This window comes from Protomyctophum parallelum (assembly GCF_964188405.1).
Source record: "Protomyctophum parallelum genome assembly, chromosome: 8".
Taxonomy (NCBI): Eukaryota; Metazoa; Chordata; class Actinopteri; order Myctophiformes; family Myctophidae; genus Protomyctophum; species Protomyctophum parallelum.
In genome coordinates this window covers 9,548,647-9,568,034 of record NC_139703.1, presented here as the reverse complement: position 1 = coordinate 9,568,034, position 19,388 = coordinate 9,548,647, and the positions used below count along the sequence as shown (strand labels likewise).

The following is a 19,388-nucleotide window of genomic DNA, read 5'->3' as shown; positions in this document are numbered from 1 at the left end:
AAGTTATTTTATAATATATATATATATATATATTTATTATAATATAATACACCAATATTAATTATTAAACCAAAAGGTCAAACACAATTCATAAATCAAATACTTTCAATATAAACAAACAGTTAACCAGTTGATCCAAGTTAAGACAGCCTATATAACTCACCGAAGAGTAACCAAGGATTGTCACAGTGAACAGGAACCTGCTGCTGCTGCCATGCCAAACATTTCAGCCATCTTGCATGAGGTGGGAGTGAGGAGTATAGACCGATTCTGTACCGGTTTCATGGTCGCAGCCTACGTATTTCCTGTAGGCGGATCCGCCATAGCTGCGGGGGAGATCAGCACGTCTTTCACTACAGTGAATGTAAAGTGACTTGTGTTCGTTGGCTCACGTTACGCTAATTACTAACACTACAACTTTACAAAGATGCCTGAAAAATCGGGACGAACGTGTGTAGTTTATGCCTGCTCCAACAGTAGTGGCAAAATTCATGCACTTAGGAGGAGACAAATTCTACGTCCTGACTCATCATGACGATTGTCTATGAGCGCAGGCTGCGCAGCGCCGGCAGCCATTAGATTCCCTGCGAGTGCAGAGGACAGATGTTCGCCAGAAGTGGGTCAAAAAGCGAGGACTTTGTTCCCACTTCCCAGGCACAAAGAACAGCATGGTAAGTTTGAGACTTTTCGTTAGTTGCCATTAACTACCATTAATATAATACTAGCATGCAGCCCCCATTGAGTGGTGAAATATGTTACATGTCATTAATAACTGTTCACTGTCCAGCTAGCGAAACACGTGGCGCCGATCGTTACATTTACAGTGAAAACGTGTTCATAAACATTCAGATTTCAAATATAAAGTACTCACTACGTGTGCCACGGGTGTTATAAATGTGCTGGTACAGCGATTAGCACTGCTGCATTCCACGTAGTTTAATAAATGGCATTTTTATCCAAGCGCCTCGTTATTTTTCTCAAACGGGGTGCGTTCGGAAAATACACAGTTTCTCACCGGGAGCGCACTCTCTCATTAGTTTGTATTGGCAGTGCGGTCAGCGTGAATATATCGAACACACCCACTGTTTCAGAGCGCAACACTCCTTCCTCGACCTGACAAAAAAACTGCTCGGATAAAATGCCTTTTATTAAACAACGCGGGATGCAGCAATGCTAATCGCCGTACCAGCACATTTCTAACACCCGTGCCCCACGTGGTGAGTACTTCATATTTGAAATCTGAATGTTTATGTACACGTTTTCACTCTAAATGTAACGATCGCGTAAAACAGACTGCAGTAGCGTCATGTGAACAATGGCTAAGCTAACGCTAATAACATTGATTGATTGATTGATTGATTGATTGAAAACAGTTTGCAGAATTACAGTATATTTCAAGCACAAACTCAATACAAAGACTGTTAACTGTGAGTGGACGACCCAATTAAACATTACTGTTTACACTTGTTTACAACAGGGTCCACCTTGTTCAATTCATCAAAACATAATTTTTAGTAGGCTAAGCTGCTCCTCAAAATAAGTCACATGCGGCGTGGGCCGCGTGGCATAATTGTGATTAATTATCAGTTGAGAAGATTCACTCATTGAAGGCTACTGTAAAAAGATAGAGGAATAAAGTGCATCATATGACTAATCTGCCCAAAATTAGTGGAAAATATGTTTTATGCGTTATTGAGTCTGTTATTATGTGGTACCAGCTATTCATCCTCATCGTTCTATCTTTAGGTGTGTTGAGTACACTTCCCAGATGGGAGGCCATTGAAAGAACACTCATAGTTCTGCAACTAGGATAAAAATATAATTTCCCCCTTAAAATTTACTGTCTGGTGTGATTGTTTTCATTTAATATTTGGTTTCTTTTGAAAACCAATAACTTAAAAAAAGAAAGGTAAGCACTGTTTATTTTTCTTTCACAGAGGAGAATGCAGCCCCCCCCCCCCCCCAAGAGAAGAGGCATTCAGTCATAAAGCAGCAGCAGGGCCTGAAGTGAAGACACAGCATCCAATGTGGAAAATGTTATGCCTCTGTGCATGAAGTTGGAGATACAGGCATGTGCAGATCAAAAAAATATTTATTTTACTTAATAATATACTTAATATAGCATCTTTTGGATTCTTTGATGACATTAATGCAGCGCAAAGTGCTTTACAGAGCAATAAAGAAAAAACAGAAAACATTTTCTCAACTGAAACTCATTAAATTCAAAAGAGGGCTAGTTTACTTTAGTCCATCCACTTTCATTACCCCGTGGGCTATCCTTGTGGATATTGCTGGAAGTAAGTGCTGAAAATACACGTCCTTCAGGTGGCTGATTTTCTCTGTAATCCACTCTTCATTGTATGGGACATCTGCAATGATCTGCTCATTTGGAGTCCAGACAATGAATTTACAATTTTTTTTTTAGCACAATGCATCGCCACTTGTACCTGGTAATAGTACCCTAATCCTGATGCCGTTTCCCTCAGAATATATTTTCCATCCTTATGCCTCACATCGTACTTGTTAGAGTCAATCATTTTTAGCAGACTGCCATTGTGTGCCACAAGTTTTTTGGCTGTAGGACATTTAATTTCAATGATGGTATCGGCATCTATAATACCATCAAGGCTGGCACCAAGCCAGTTTTCCTCTTCATGTACAACAAGTCCTGTACACTCCACAGTTATTCCTGTGGTCTCCTCAAACCACTTTCTTGCCAAAGGCTCGGATGTTTGGCCATGCCTAGTGGCTGTATTTCCGGCAAAGGTGCCATTCAATTTTCGTTCCACCCAGTTTTGTGGGTCAACCTTTTTGGGCACTTGAGAGGCCTCACTACTTGTGATTCTTATTTTTCGTTGATCTAGCCAAAATTGATTATTCTGGCCCTTGGATTGTACAAGAATTCTCTCCCTCTCACGTTTCCCACATAACACATGTCTTTCAAAAATACAGTTGCAAAGTTGACATTTTTGTTGAGCACATTGCTCGTGACATGTGGGCAGTTTATCAATAACCTCTTTGGTTTGTGGCTGTGCAGTCAACAGATCATGCAAAAGGGTACCAGGTATGTTGGATAGACCAGCCATCTCAGGGGATGTGAGGTGCTGAATGACATCTGCATCTTTCTCAAATGCTGTTGACTTTATTTTCATTTTTTTCCGAGGTCCCTGGTCTGGCCCCCTGATGTTCTCGACTGTATCAGGCATCACATTGTCACACGTGGAACTGTTCCAGACACAAGCCTCATCGGTGCTTGCTGTGCCTGTGAACCCCTGACTGGCAGCATCTTTGATTTTGTACAGTATCCCTGCTGAATGACTGCAGCTCTTCCCTTGGTTGGCCATGCAGTCACAGTTCACATCCACCACTTTGCCATCCCTCCTCTGCAAGGTCAGTTCAACATGATGGTACTGTTTAATGTCCTGTGAGTAGCGAACAGGTCCTTTCAAGAGTATGTGCTCCTCATCTGGTAGCCTGTGGAGTATCTGGCCAACCCATCCGGAGCTCAGGTAATTTTGACCCTCTATCAGGGACCTGTAGTTGGCATTGGGTTGTTCATCACATGCCAGTCGGTGAAGGAAATATTCTTGAATACCTATCATAAAAATAAATAAAAACATTTGTTTTTTTAATAGGATTAATACCACTTATCTGTAATGATTAGGAAATACACAGTCTTAGATCATTAAGATTTGCATTTCATAATTTTTATTATGCAAACAAACAACAAACAGTAAACACAAGTTAACCACCCCAGCATTGGGATAAATACTAACTTAACCGCATGCATGCCATGGTGACTTTCTGGCAAAGAGATGGTGTAGGAAAATAGTCAAAGCTAGTCTAGTCTACTAGACAGTGTAATAATAAGACAGTGGTTTAAGCACTGATTGGCGATTGCCATCAATTAATTACCTTTATCAGTAACTGGAGGCCACTGTCTGACGTCGTCAATCCAGGTACTCATTCTGTTAGTCGCTGGCTGTCACAACCGACCGAGTTAGGTTTTGGTAAACCAAGCAGATAAAGACTGGTATGGTAGCAGCAGCCAAACACCAGCCAGACGCCAAGGGAATCAATTTATGCACCTACAGGGTGTGCACCCAGAGGGTGCCCAATCAAGCCAATCACTGTTATCTGGCCCCTGACTTTGACAAGATACTCCACATGCTACCAAATGATGAGCACAGTTCTGAAAGGACCTGTGTTACTCACAGGACATTATCATGTACCATCATGTTGAAGTAACTTTGCAGAGGAGGGATGGCAAAGTGGTGGATGTGAACTGCGACTGCTAGGCCAACCAACTTAAGGGAAGAGCTGCAGTCATTCAGCAGGGATACTGTACAAAATCAAAGATGCGGCCAGCCACACAGGCACAGCATGCACAGATGACAATGTGACAATGTGAGGCCTGATGCAGTTGACAACATCAGGGGGCCAGACCAGGGACCTCGATGAAAGTAACAGCTTTTGAGACGGATGCAATCCCCTGAGATGGCTGGTCTATCCAAAATACCTGGAACTCTTTTGCATAACGTGTTGACTGCACAGCCACAAAACAAAGCAAATGAAAAACTCACCATGTCATGAGCATGTCATGAGCTCAACACAAATGTAAACTTTGTAATGAAAATAAATGTGATATGTGGGAAACATGAGAGGGAGACAATTGCTGCACAAACAAAGGGCCAGAGTAGTTTATTTGGAGTAAATTAAAGGAAATCTGAATCATCAGTAGCCTCTGAAGTGCCCAAAAAAGAAAATCCACAAAACTGGGTGGAACGAAAATTGAATGGCACCTTTGCTGGTAGCCACTAGGCATGACCAAACATCGGAGCCTTTGACAACAAAGTGGTTTGAAGAGGATACAGGGATACAGGTATTCTAATAAACATTTTACTTATTGTGCATGAGGAGGGAAACTGAGAATTAATAATAATTGTTTATAATTTTTTCCATCTTTCTCTTTCTCAGGGGAATAGGAATCTGGGTAGGCTGAGAAACACCTGGAGAGTAGAGACTCTCCAAGACCTAAAGAACATTGGAATGAGCTGGCAGGAAGCAAAAGCCCAGGCCCAGGAGATTGAGATGGAGAGCTCTGGTGGACGCCCTATGCCCCTCGATGGGGTAAAGAGGATCAAGTCATGTCATGCTCATCTAGGCTTACATCCTCATCCACATCACATTCCTCTTCTTCCTCAATATCAGATGTTTCTTGTTGCTCAGTTTCAGTCTGAATTAACTTGGGTTGCAAATTACATAGCCCAGCACAAATACTCACAATGTCATCAACATGTTTTATACTACCTTGAATGACATAACTGACCATTTTAAAACCTTTGAACCTTCTAATTGCACGCTCTACATGGATTCTGACATTTGCTAGGCGCCGTGTTGCCACAACATCATGCCCAGGAAGTTCTTTGAGGCCGCGAGTAAAAGCTGGGAGAGCCAGAGTCACCCCTGGAGGCAACACATCTGAGATGGTGAACCCACGGTCTGCTAGGATTTGATCACCAGGAATCAGAAGTTCAAGAAGACCACTGTTCTTTGTGATGAAAGTGTCACTGGCCCGTCCACCAAATAGTTTTGATGTGAACATCACATAACCATTGGGGGCAATACAATATAATAATTTGTAAGTGTTATGATGTTTGTAGTTGCTGAATGTTTGGGATCGCTTTCTTAAGTGTTTTGGCCTTTGGACAAATATTTCTGTACAGTCTATTATGCATGTTGCTTTGGGATAATTTTTACTGAAACATGATGGCATTATTCTTCTGAGAGTATCCCTAGGCAACCACGCAATCACATTTTCCCTCATAAACCTAGCAAGTATTGGTCTCCAAAGTGAAAAGATCACACATGCTGAGGTCTTGCTTATTCCAAATCTTTTAGCCAAGTCTGTGAACATCAAACAAAGACGTAGCCTAGTTAAAACGAGTAACAGCTGGTCATGGACTGCTAATCTGGTCATCTTTGGAGGTGGGTGAAAAGCTATGAGGGAATGTAAAAGCTGCCAAAAACTTGCAATACCTATGCCCGTGTGAAACCTTGCATCTTTGTCATCTAGGTCATAGGCTGACAATGATGGTGTAGGATCAGTTTGTGTTGCACGGTTTGTTAACTTTATGGTAGAGTAGCTGTGGTCTGTAATAATTTCTGGACACTGGATTCCAATATCACGCTTCAGAGGCATGACATCAGTTTGTGTTGCACTGTTTGCCCTTGAGTTGATACAGAAGTAATTGTGGTCTGCAATATGTTCCATTCCGATATCACTGGTGTCTTCAGGTCCTGCTCTTAATTCTGTTGTTGTTGATGTTGTTGCGTTTAATTCTGTTGTTGTTGATGTTGTTGCGTTTTGTGTGCTGCTGCTGCTTGATGACCGAAGGCCTCTTCTCTTAGGGGGGGCTCTACCAGATGTCATTCTCCCCTGTGAAAGGAAAAGAAACGATGCACTACAAGTTATTGTTTTATTCAAAATAAACCTAATCTGTTGAACCAAAAACAATCACATCAAACTGTCAATTTGAAGGGGAGAATCAAACGTACATGTTTATATCCTAGTTGCAGAACTGGATACGGGTGTTCTTTTGTTGGCCTCCCATCTGGGAAGTGTACTCCACACACCTAAAGATAGAATAATTAGGATGAATAGTAAATACTGGTAGGCTACCAGATATAACTCATAATGCATTAAAATACTGTCCACTAAATGGTTTCATGTTATGCAATTTAGTTATATTATGCACTTTATGCCTCTATCTTGACTGCAAAAACGCCTTCTCAACTAATAATTTTACCCACCTTGTGATGTGATAAAGATTTATTCTGATTTAGAAAATACTGTCCACTAAATGGTTTCATGTATCATGTTATGCAATTAGTTATATTATGCACTTTATGCCTCTATTTTGACTGCAAAAACGCCTTCTCAACTAATAATTTTACCCACCTTGTGATGTGATAAAGATTTATTCTGATTCAGAAAATACTGTCCACTAAATGGTGGCATAGCCATTTCATAGAGTGGACGTACATTGCTTTGCACCATTTCATAGGGGGTAGACTAGATTGTCAACATTCAGCCACTGTTGTGACTCACTACTTGGGTCTAATTTAGACCCAGATGTTTCCAACTTTCCATGAAGTTTGTTTATGTGTAGAACCCTACCATACAACTGTGTCCTGCAGTATTTGTGTTCATTAGACTGTCATAGTTTGTCCAAATAGCCTAGTATTTAATCACAATAATGTCAAGCCACAGGTGACTTATTTACTAACAATGATGAACTAGTTGAGATAACATTTCACTCCTCAATGGGGGCTGCATGCTAGCATTAATGGTATAACTAACAAAAAGTATCCAAAAGTTACCGTGCTGTTCTTTGTGGGAACAAAGTCCTTTATGTTGATGTTTTTGATCCACATCTGGCGCACGTCATTGTCCTCTGCACGCCCAGGGAATCTGTGCAAACCGTATGGCTTTTGGCATGGACAATCTTCATGATGTAGAGGTTTGTGTTTTTGACATTCAGTTTCTTTCCAGAGTTGGATTTTGCCACTACTGTTGGAGCAGCCATGAACTGCACACGTTCGTCCCGATTTTTTGGGCATCTTTGTAACGTTATAGAGTTATCAATTAGCGTAACGTGAGCCAACGAAAACAAGACACTTTACATTCACTGTAATGAAAGACGTGCTGATCTCCCCCGCAGCTATGGCGGATCCGCCTACAGGAAATACGTAGGCTGCGACCATGAAACCGGTACGGAATCGGTCTATAGGAACTGATGTCACCTTTATACTGCCTTGATTGACAGTTGACATGGGTTGCCATTTGCGGGTTGCCATGTTGGCTGGGTTACATAAAGGTTTAAGTTTAACATTTAGTTACCTTCTTGCTACAGGCAGACGGTGTGTGACTTCTTGCTACAGACAGACAGACAGACAGACAGACAGACAGACAGACAGATGGTGTGTAACTTGTTGCTACAGACAGACCAAACACACACCAAGAAAGCTAGAGAAGGAAGTGTCATGGTGTCACGTGACTGGACGCCGGGGCTGCGCCATGACACCCCCCCACGACCCCATGTGCCAAAACTCGCTCCGGAAGTTCGATGAATACATGGGAGTGGATGGGAGCCCGCTGGACATCTTGTAAACAAACATTATTTATGAACGATAGCGACCTTTGTCATATAATCGGTCCAGGAATATACAAGAAGACATATGACAGGTTGTTTTCCGAGTGGGTGTTTTTAAACTTGCGAACCATGTAATTTTATTGAGTCATCTAAAGAGCACAGAGTAAGTTTTTGCCTGGGCTGCATGGGTTGTCATCGCGAGACTCAACGCGTGACATTACCACACTTTCTAGATCATAATAGTTTGTGTGGGGAAGCGACCGCGCCAAGCAATCTAAAGTCAACAAAGAGGTAAGGTAAGTATAAGTTGGTCATTTATGCGTGAATTAATCTATTGCTTTGTATTGAGTTTGTGAGTTTGTGTTTGAAATGTACTGCAATTCTGCAAGTGCAAACTGTTAATACATATTTCAATCAATCAATCAATCAATGCTTTTTGTGTTCCATACTAAGTTTTAGCATTTATTGTATACCTTCTAAAAACTAGCTATCATGACATGCTGGCCTTTAAGCCTGGATCAAGAGTCAGTCTATGGCATTTGTTTACGTATCACGGCTGAAACGGTCTAGCGCGATCGCCAAATTTTTTTATTGAGCTCCAAACACATCAATGTTTTGTATGATCAACTCAATTTGAGCTAAATTCGAATGCAATGAGTTTTTTCAATCGGCTCTAGGCCGGGACCTGGATGGAATATAACTGGTGCGTTCACATACTTTTTCTATTTTTCTATTTTCGTCCAATGACGTCCTAGGCGGTCTGTGATCATCAATTAAAGTCGTCCAATGTAGTCCTTGGCAGGGAAGGACAACACTCTGTGCCTTCAATCAGTTCCATTATCATTGGTTACCTCTAATAGGCTGACTGTCTATATAACCAGCCAGCATGGGTATAGGGGCCACATAATGTTTATGTTTAAGCTTTATCAAGCTTTTGACAAGCTGGACACCGATTCAAGGGTTTAGGGATCTGGGCAGGTTGGCCAGATGATCTGAATGACATGTATTGGAACTGGCATGTGCATGTCGATGTGTGACACTGAGACCGCGAAGACCTCAGAGGGCATTATGAGCGATGGCTGGGAATGCCCACAAACATTCTCGTAGCAAATTTGCTCACTTTTAACTCTGCTTCTCTGTACAGTTTAACTCTACGGGGTCCAGAGTCAGGTCTCACTGTCTGTATCTTTCCTCGGAAACACTGCACTCAATGAGGACATGATTAGGTTCACTATAAAAGCAATCTGGTTCTATCTGGTTCCCAAGCTCTCATCCATCTCATTGTCTGCACCACCTAACAGAGCAGGTAACCGAATCCATGTCACATGTTTTTAATGGCTGTAATATGTACAAAGGACTGCACGCAGAACGCCATGACTCCAAGGTCACATCCAATCATCATGCCCTCTTCTGTGAAAATCGACATGTTCATCAGCGGTCAAGCCTGATATGTTTGGACTTTGCAATAATATAACCCTGCAATCTTTACCCTCCTTAGTGCCAATTCTCCAGATGTAATTGTAAATGGGATGTATGCTCTGGAGGTTGGATGTAACTTTATCAACTCTGAAGAGTTTTTGAGTGGTGCAACCACTCCAAGGAACAGCAATGTCCGTCACGTGTTCACGTATGTGTTGTTCACCTATGTGTTGTTAATGAGCACCAGTATGAGTACCAGTAGGGGAGCTGTTGTGCCAGAAACACTGTTGCCTGCTAATGAGAGAGAGAGAGAGAGAGAGAGAGAGAGAGAGAGGAGGGGGGGGGGGTCCGGGGAGAGAGGGGAGTTGCACCACTCAGTTCACACGGGTGTGATTTTTTAACTAAGCTGCAGAAATGCCATACTCTCACACATCTCAGCAGGTTCCCTCAGTCCTGTTTCCTCAGCATTGGGTTTTGGTTTTAGGATTTGGTTAACAGAACCGTAAGTGTAGGGCGAGGGCTCATAGAGTTGAAGGAACTTAGACACATTCCTGTGTACTGTATAGGTTTATACTTGTTAGCCAGTGGTTCTCAGAGTGGGTTCCAGCCAGGGACTCTCTGGGTTCCTTGATATATATATATATAGTCCATTTGATCCATTCTGTCAGAGTTGGGGGGTCCTTGATATTTTAAAGTTTGAGAATCACTGGCCTAGATCACGTGCACATGCAGGCTGGTGGTAAGAGGACTGCAGTCGGTAGGGCTGCACAAAAGGCTAAACAATTATAGCAAGGTGTTGCACTCTGTGTGTGGGTTATTGGTAGGAGGCGCACCATATCTGGAGCCGAGGCTGCTGCTTGCCTCTGTCCTTGATATAGTGATACGTTGCTGTAGGCAATCGCTTGTTGTGCGTATTGTGTGTGAAATCTGTGATGATGCCATGCAACTCGAAGTGTGTCGACGCATTGTTGCTTTGTGCCAGCAGTGTTTGTGTCCTTTGCTGGCTTTGCTATTGTGTGTGGATACATAAATAACTAAAAGCCCTATACATTTTGGCCATTTCAAAATAGCCCATCTACAAGTTCACAATCTTGCTAGATATTTTAAAACGTTTTATTTTTGCACTTTTACACACTTTTAGTATTTCTGCATTGCAGTATTGATACTTTTACTTTTTCCCACCGCTGGTAAAAAGCCTGCAGTGATTTGTGAGTTCACACAGAAACGGGCTCATCATCATGCCAAGATAAAGGACAATACAGCAGGGGTGGTTGTGGCTGGCACAACAATGGAAGTGAAATGAAAGCTGTGAGGGAGGCAGTGCATGTGGACGTGGTGGCACTGGTGTGCCGCTGACAGAGGGTGGTATAGTGTGGGAGGGGAGGGGACCAGGGCCATGGTGGAAGTGCTGTACTTAAGTACAATTTTGAGGTGTTTGTACTATTTCCAATACTTTTACTTCTACTCCACTACATCTCTGATCCAAATATTGTATTTTTTTCTCCACTACAATTATTTGAAAACTTATAGTTGCTAGTTACTTGTAGCTTTTGATTATTAAAATTTTCGGCAATTTGAAAATAGCCGATCTCCAAGCTGTGACTTTAACTTTTCCACCACTGCCTGCCTGTGTCATGTAGTGCACGGTGACTGTGCAGGAGGGCCGTGCCTCCACCTGGCGCTATATCAGGTGGATTCATGTCCGTCGTTCTTGTTTTCTCTGTGCGCTCACCTCACGTCCATGTCTCCAGTTTCCCTTGGCCCGATTTCCACCACCCGCCCTACCTACAGTATCAATGTGTGTGTGTGTGAAAAAAACTACGCCTCAGCTTGTGTGGACGCTGTTTGTACGTGTTTTGCACATGCTTTGGTGCACCAGGCTCAGTTTTTGAGCCTGCATACTTTATTTCACACTGAATCAAGTTCTTATTTTGGTGAATGGTGTAAGATAGCACTGTCACTGTGTGCTAAATATACTGTAGGCCTACATACTGCACACACAGTATGTAATGAATTTCCTTGACAATATGAGCAGCACGTGCACAGTCAAATCTTCAGTGAGGATGGACCCTGGTTCGGGCACTTTTAACGCTAAGGATTTTACTGTGTCATTTATGCACTGTTCTGTTGTATGCAGGAGTCATCAATGTGTCCGTACACCGACAAATGGGACTGTGGCAAAGACTGACTCTGCCTTGTCCGTGGCAACTTTTAGATTTTTTTGTTTTTTACATAACATTATAATTATTTTGATCGTAAGACCCAATTATACTGAATGTCAGTCTCCAGATTTTCTTCAGAATATGCATTGGAGTTAGGAGTCCAAAGTTTGCACTAGGACAGTTCTCTTAACTTTTTATTTTTCAAGGACCCCCATAACTCTCAGGGTTACAGACCTGCAAAGAGTATTTAAGGCTGTATCTCTTTATGTGTCTCTGGTAATATTATTATTCACCCATTTTGTATGTCCATGGAAAAAGTAGAGTTTTCACAAAAATGCTCACCACAAGCCAGCATGACAATGAGGCTGAGCCCTGGTTGTGTGCTATTATTGGATGGCTGTATGCGTGTATCTGAAACGTTCTATAGGACGGAGATGTAGCGCTGCAGAAGGAACAGAATAGCAGTGTTGACCCCTGGAAGGTCAGATATAGGGCTGTGCTCTGCAGCGGGGTGATGATGTCACAGTCTTTATGCTGTGGCTCAGGAAGGTGATGGAAGGGTTAAAGAGACACGGCACACACACATTAGACAAAAGAAAAAGCAATAAAGAGGAGAGGAAATGAAAAGCAGCCTGATGGAGGCTGCCGATAAGAGGTTCGCTTCTCGTCGAAGAGGCAATCAGCCCCAAATTAAAACAAGACGGAGTCTAATAATGGTGTGGCTTCCCTGCCAGTCCCATATTGATGACATAATATAATGACATCAGTCTTCCCGAAACATGGAGGGAGAGTGGCCGGGACAAGGGATCTGACATATGAATTCACCAAATGTGAAAATTATTCACACAAAAATAAAAAGGTATGTTCATTTAAGTACAGTAGATCTATACTTGCTGAAACTTAAAACATGCTTGTGATACTGTGTAGGCAGGGCCGTAGGAACCACGGGGGTCCCCGGGGACACGTCCCCGGCGGGCCGCGGAGCGGCCCACTCGGGGCCGCGAACCGTTTTGGGCCGCCGGCCACGGGGAATAAAAAAGCCTCAAATTGGGCAGGCACTTGGACCATGCGGCCGCCGCTGACTCGCTGTCAGTGTTGTGCGAGTGCGTGTGATTCTGCTATAGTGGAGATTTCAATGTATTTCTATGGGGGAACTTGGATAGGATTCAGGAAGTTGTTTATATGTTATGCCCAGTGCTGGTTAAAGCCGTGTATGTCTCGGGCAGGCTCATCAAAAAGGTAAGATTTGCACTAGGCTATTTCTGCTGTGCAGACCCGTTTTTACCCGAAAATAACGACTTTATAACCGCAAATACCCGATTTTTTTCCGCACGGGCGCTTCGCGCCCGTGCGAATCGCCCCACATGCACGGGCGCTTCGCGCCCGTGCATGTGGGCCGGTTCGGATTCGTCCCCCCCATCTGTGAAGTGCCGGATACGGCGCTGTGTGTAGGTAATCCAACACAGTGTGGCTGTTCAAGTGGGAAGTTTGTTTTCACCGTGTGTGTGTGTGTGTGTGTGTGTGTGTGTGTGTGTGTGTGTGTGCGCGTGTGCGTGTGTGTGCGCGTGTGTGTGCGTGCGCATGCGTGTGTGTGTTCATGCAGGGCTAATCTCACAAACTGCTGGACCGATCAGCAGCACCAAATATCTTGTGCACACTGCCAGTAGGCCAAGGGAATATACCTCTTCCTTGTACACTTGACTTTTCCACATCCTTCCTTATATGAAAATTGTCTACCAGTATGCACTCCGCTGAGCTCTTAACCCATTCTGACCTGAGATCAGATTCATACGAGGTTTCCGCCGGACACACACTGGTCTGATGAACCCATTCTGACCTGAGATCAGATTCTAAAAATGTCAGTCGCTCTTCGATTTTTCAAAAAATAGCAGACCTACAAGCTCGTATCGCGCCACTCGGTGGCGCGATATGAGCTTGTAGATCTGCTATTTTTCAATAGCTAAAGCATAACATGATGCCAACACCAAAATGGGTGCCCGGTCAGTTGACATTAAGTAATTTACATGTAGCATGTTATCGTTGCATGTTAAGATTGATTTGAGAAGTTTTGCCGAAAACTCTTTGTCGAAAAGATTTATGAATCAAATTCTTGAGTTCACTTTAATGATTATGGAGAAATGCGCATAATCTAAAAGAAATTAAGCATTCCTGGGGAAATGGTTTATTTTTGAACAGTGCTATAGCTGCTCCAACATCTGACTGTGTGTGTCTGGGTGTCCAGCACGGTTACTGTGGTTACTAATCTATTTCAGTCTCCATTACGTAAATATTACGTCATTATTATGTAGTATGTAGTATGTAGTTCATAGACAGTTTAATAAAATTCAAGGTTCAAGGTTCAAGGTTATCTTTATTTGTCTCCCTTGGGAGAAATTTGTCTTGGAGACAGAGTCACAGCTGCATACAAATAACAGACATGTTCACATACGAAAAAGAAAAAACACCATGAAACACTCAACATACACAAAACAGAGATATTGCACACATTCCCTTGATAAAGTGCAACTATAGTCATTAAAGTGCATTCGGCAATCCCTGATTGAGCATTTTAGTTGACAGGGGAACAAAAGAGTGTTTAAATCTATTAACTCATCAAAGGCACTTCTCACTTTACATTTTCACGATTTTTATGCACAATATGCTGAAGATGTGAATGGACAGACATTGATGTATTGAATCGCTGGTGGTCGATCAAACTGCACCAAAAACCAATTCCAATCCCTTAAAACTACAGACACATATCAAACTACAGACATATATCATACTGTAGCAAAAGGCCCACTTGCTACTTTTACACTCTTGTTATTATTCTATAATCACGGCTTCACATCTTTCATCTGTCTGTGTTTCCATTTCCACAAGTCTCTTGATAATCCTTTTGTTTTGTTTTCTTATCATGTCTTTCTAGCGTTTGTTTTTCTTCTGTGTTTGGTCTTTGGCCAGCGGGGCCCTATACACACTGAGCTGTCGTATGCTCCATAGGTCACTGCCAGGTCAGCTGAGCAGCACTGCTGGAAAAAAGTACTCACATTTTCCACTTAAGTAAAAGTATCAATAGTGTAATATAGAAATACTCTGTTTGTTACAAGTAAAAGTCTGGAATTCAAAATGTTCTTGAGTAAAAGTACAAAAGCATGGGTATCAAAATGTACTCAAAGTACCAAAAGTAGCCTACTTTTTGTGCAGAATCCTATTTCACAAGTTCAAAATCCACCTAAAATATTTAGAAAATAGCCAATCTACATTGTGAGCTTGTATTTGCTATTTTCAAATGGTATATATATATTGAAGCGGTTTGTGTGTTTTGTAATAATAATGAAAATCTACAAAGTAACTAACTAAAATTAGACAAGTACTGAAAATTGGAAATACTCCAGTAAAGTACCTCAAAATTGTACTTAAGTAAGCCTACTATGTTACATTCCACCACTAGCCCCGGCCTACACCCCCACCGGCCTCTGGCTAAAAACAAACTACAGATGAATTTATCCTCCCTTTCCAAAGATTCCTTTCCATTCCAGTCACAAATGCATGTTCAGGATAAATAAACAATGAACACAGAAGGCCATGTGGTGTGTTAGTAGCACTGGAGCGACAGTGAAAAGGATGCGGTTTAGAGTGAAATCACCATTGACAGATAGCGTGATAATAACGTGTTTGGTTCAAACGGTGAAATCCCCTGATGAAATGCAACAACAGCCAGACAGATAGAGGGCCTCCAGATAGCCACGTGGATGAGTGTCAATTTAGTGCTAATCTGTCCAATCTCTTCTTGCATACAAAAGACAATGAGGCAGACTACTAGCACAATGTGCTGGATGTGCTTACTTAGTGCTGTTGCTGATATCAGCTACTCCATCAGTGTTTGTTTGTGTCTGTCTGCAGTGGTGGAAAACATACTCACATTTGTTACTTAAGTAGAAGTATAAATACTGCAATATAGAAATACTCTGTTACAAGTAAAAGTCCGGAATTCAAAATGTTTGTCACGGGGCAGCCGTGCCCATACACACAAGCAAGGACCTTGCACAAACAGCTCAAATTATTCATTAAAAGGGTGTTGCACGTTTCCTCTATTTTCACAAATGACATTTTAAAGTAACATGTAATGATTGAAAGACTTTTAAATATGTTTATGTTTATTTATTGACACTGAAGTTCAAATATTTGTAGTGCTGGCAATCTCCTGTTGATTGGAAGTGTTCAAACACTGTAGAGGAAGAGGGGTACGTGTTTGTTCATGTTTATATTATGTCTGGTGACTCTGGTCTTAAGTTATTTAATATTCTGTGAATGAATTAGCACCGGGGAAACAGGGGAAATGCCTTCATGATTACTCATGGTCCTTAGTTGTTTTACTTACTTTACTTTGAAAACGTGCAATTCCCGTCAGTGTATGACTCAAAATCCCCATACATGGGAAAGCCACCATAGCCCAGGTCTCGTGACATCACTATGACATCTGATGTCATAGTAAATGTGATCTGCTGTCGCAATTAAGACCATATGGAAGCCCATATATGGAATGCCAGAACAGGTTCTGACATTCCATATGTTGATCCTTCCCCATCCATTCTTCATCTTCGATGTCTCCCTTTTAACTGATACCTGTCCATTCAAACTCTAGACGGGCTTGTCCCAAAGTTATTAGTGCAGCCACGCCCGGCAGCCAGTGAAAACTAGAGTTCTCAACAGGCCCGAAAATTAAGGCCCGGCCCTCATCAAACCCTGTACACTCAAGAGAGTGTCCCCGCTACCACCCTTACAGTACGTTTTAACAGCGGGAGACCTTAGAGACCAACGGCGAGCGTCGCTTGATCGCCCAATCGCCCACTATCGCCGGACGACGTCGCCCAAAAGATGAATTATTTTTATCCTGCCCACTTTTCGACCATCGCCTGTTCGCCTGCTATCGCCTCTATGGCCAGTATAGTTGCCGGGTCCCATTGACAAATAATGCACTTCCAGAAAATTCATCTGGCTGTCGCCCGCTGTTAAAACGTACTGTGAGATCTCCATTGAGCTGACCTGTTCTGACATTCCATATGTTGATCTGACCTCATTAAACCCTGTACACTCAAGACATGCTCCATCCTTATATAGCCAGTACAGAATTCATTCCATGTTGACTGACCCCCCATGCCATAACGCCAGCGCTCGCCCCAACAGTCTGCCGTCAACGAGGCGGATGTGTGTCTTACTGGTTAGCCGTGTTTTGAGTTAATTGTGTTATGCATTACTGATTAGGGGATGGTTTGCCTCACCTGCTTAATAAATGCATGCATGTTACAGGTGAAGGAGTTCAGTATGGCTTGAGGCTAGTAAGAGACCACATCAGGGGAGAGCTGCCAGAGCCTCATGGTCATGGATCACATGCCTTAGTTAACGTGTTAGGTTTCTGGTCTAGAGGGGGGGGGGGGGGGGGGGGGTCGCGGCTGAGATTTGCGCACGCTCTGATTGGATCTCATCGATCTGTCCATCAGCCCGGGCCCTCCTCTCCCCCCTAGTGCAGCGCTACGTCACATCATTTGGAGCGACACCCACCCAGAAGGGTTAACTCCCACTTCTAGACCAGAGTGACCAATGCGTTCCCGCAGGCTATCAATTTTTGCGCCGACGAAAATGAAAGCCTGCAGTACCGAGGCTATGGATGACATAGCCTAGCAGTATCTCAAATTCCTGTTTTGTTGTTTTTCTTTAGTGTAGGTTTCAAGTGCTAACTAACTTCAAGTTCCTATTTTTGGAAGTTTTCTTTTGGCCAGTCTGATTTTTGTACTCGTCGGGGAAAAAAAACGTAGGTCTCATTTTTGGCTAGGTGGCCCAGCCTTCATCCTATCAGGATAGAGAGGGGCCTTCTGCCAATCATGATCGAGCGGGGGCGGGCCCTGGTGTGTGTGCTGTTGGCCTGTCGCGTGTCTCCCCACTGTAGTGCGTGCATGTGCACATCTTGTTACCGGGGCGGACCGTGGGGTTTTCCAAATCACTGAATGCTCCTTTAAGTAAATGAACTTAGTTACTTTCCACCACTGCTTAGTGCTGTTGCTGATATCGTTGGTCGTTCAGTGTTTGTGTCTGTCTGTCTGTGTTGCAGTGAGTGGTTACATAATAACACATGGCATAGTGTTTGTGTCTGTCTGTCTGTGTTGCAGTGAGTGGTTGCATAATAACACCATGTCTCTCTGGCTGCTATACAGGAGGACCGTGCAGTGGACACACTGAATATGCAGGCTGTGCTCAGTGAATCCATACGCAATAATCATATTGTATATTGTGTGTGGCCATTATCATGCATGCATGCATGTATTTGATTTTTCTGTTGATTCTGAACGTAATTAACTAGCATCTACGGCATGACGCCTACGTCGTTACCGCGCTAACCAAAGCAGATATGTCGACACAGGGCGGCGTTGAGTTGACGCCGTTCAAATCAGTCCAAACACACAGATATGTGACAGATCTGATCTGTCACAGATCGGGCGAAAGGATGGAATTAGAGAAAAGAATCGGATTCGACTGGATTTGACTGCAGTCTAAATGGGGCCTAAGGCTGCAACTGAGACATTTCGACAGCCTCTGAGCCTAAAGAGCGAGCGGTGCGAGACAGACAGTGGTAAGAAGAATAGCGGGCCACCTCAAGCTGCATGTCTTCCCTCACCTCCCTTCCAACTTTTCCTTCACCTCCTCCTACAGTACACAACAGCCCTGCCCACTTATTAGCCCAGAAATCACAAGCATTTATAGGCCAATACTGTACCGTAGGTGCAACCCACCTGTATCCTTCTCCCTCCTTCCCACCCTCCCGGCCTAGATACCCCCCCCCCCCCACCTCTCAGATTTCCTGAGGGCTGAGCCCTGGGCCTTTTGTCAGCGATGTCATAGGATAGTGGGTCCCAGACGCCCAGTCCCAGGGGCCTTAACACACAGGACATTAGCCTAGCGCCTCGCTCTCTCTGTGGGGCGGATGTCTCTCTCTCTCTCTCTCTCTCTCTCTCTCTCTCTCTCTCTCTCCCTCTCTCTCTGTCTCTCTCCCCCTATCTTTTTCTGTCTTGCACTCTCGCCATATCATCCTCCCTTATTCTTTCATTGGTGCAACAGGCAGAAGAAAAGAGGTGATTGTCTGAAGACAAGAGGGATGAATTTGTCTGCCTCAGACAGAAGAAGAAAAGAGGTTTAGAAGAGACTTGTCAGTAACTGTGAGCAGGGTGTTTGGAGGATGTCCCACTTTCTCTGCATGGGAGAATGCACCATGTGTGTCTATGCGTGTTATACCGCCACGCTACCCGTGTGTTAATCCGTGAACATGCACACACGCATGCATGGGTGTATGCCCATGCATGTGCATGTTTGAGCGCACACACCTTCCAGATTGATTCCCCTTTGCCGTAATAAATTTTCATAAGTGTTTCCTCTTTAGTCCTTTTCCTTCCTGTTGTGTTCCAGCGTGGGGACTGTGCTCCTGTGTGTGCAGAGGACACAAGCTGTCTGAATGGCATATAGGAGGAGTGCTATATACTTCATTTTGTTCTTCACCAATTGTGTCATGGCAGTTTATTGTATGCTTGTCTATATATTACGATAACTTCCACTGCTCCCTTCCCTGTTTCATAAGAGAGTCGAGGGACCTAGTCGA

At 43.2% G+C, this 19,388-nt stretch overlaps 1 protein-coding gene across 2 annotated transcripts; it reads left to right on the top strand.

Annotated features, from left to right (window-relative positions):
• Positions 1-3,051: 3,051 nt before the first annotated feature.
• LOC310863680 (uncharacterized protein) lies at positions 3,052-5,485 on the top strand (the record flags this gene model as incomplete). 2 transcript variants are annotated; one of them, XM_083772179.1, is made up of 3 exons in its annotated part: positions 4,744-4,882; positions 4,978-5,130; positions 5,390-5,485. In XM_083772179.1, exons 1-3 carry the CDS (start codon positions 4,796-4,798, stop codon positions 5,483-5,485), a joined length of 336 nt encoding a protein of 111 aa, XP_083628305.1. In that variant the 5' UTR covers positions 4,744-4,795. The 2 variants fall into 2 exon arrangements, 1 of the variants encoding a protein (XP_083628305.1); XR_014569688.1 differs by lacking the exons at positions 4,744-4,882; positions 5,390-5,485 and adding an exon at positions 3,052-3,390 and having other exon boundaries at positions 4,978-5,113.
• Between the last annotated feature and the right edge of the window lie 13,903 nt (positions 5,486-19,388).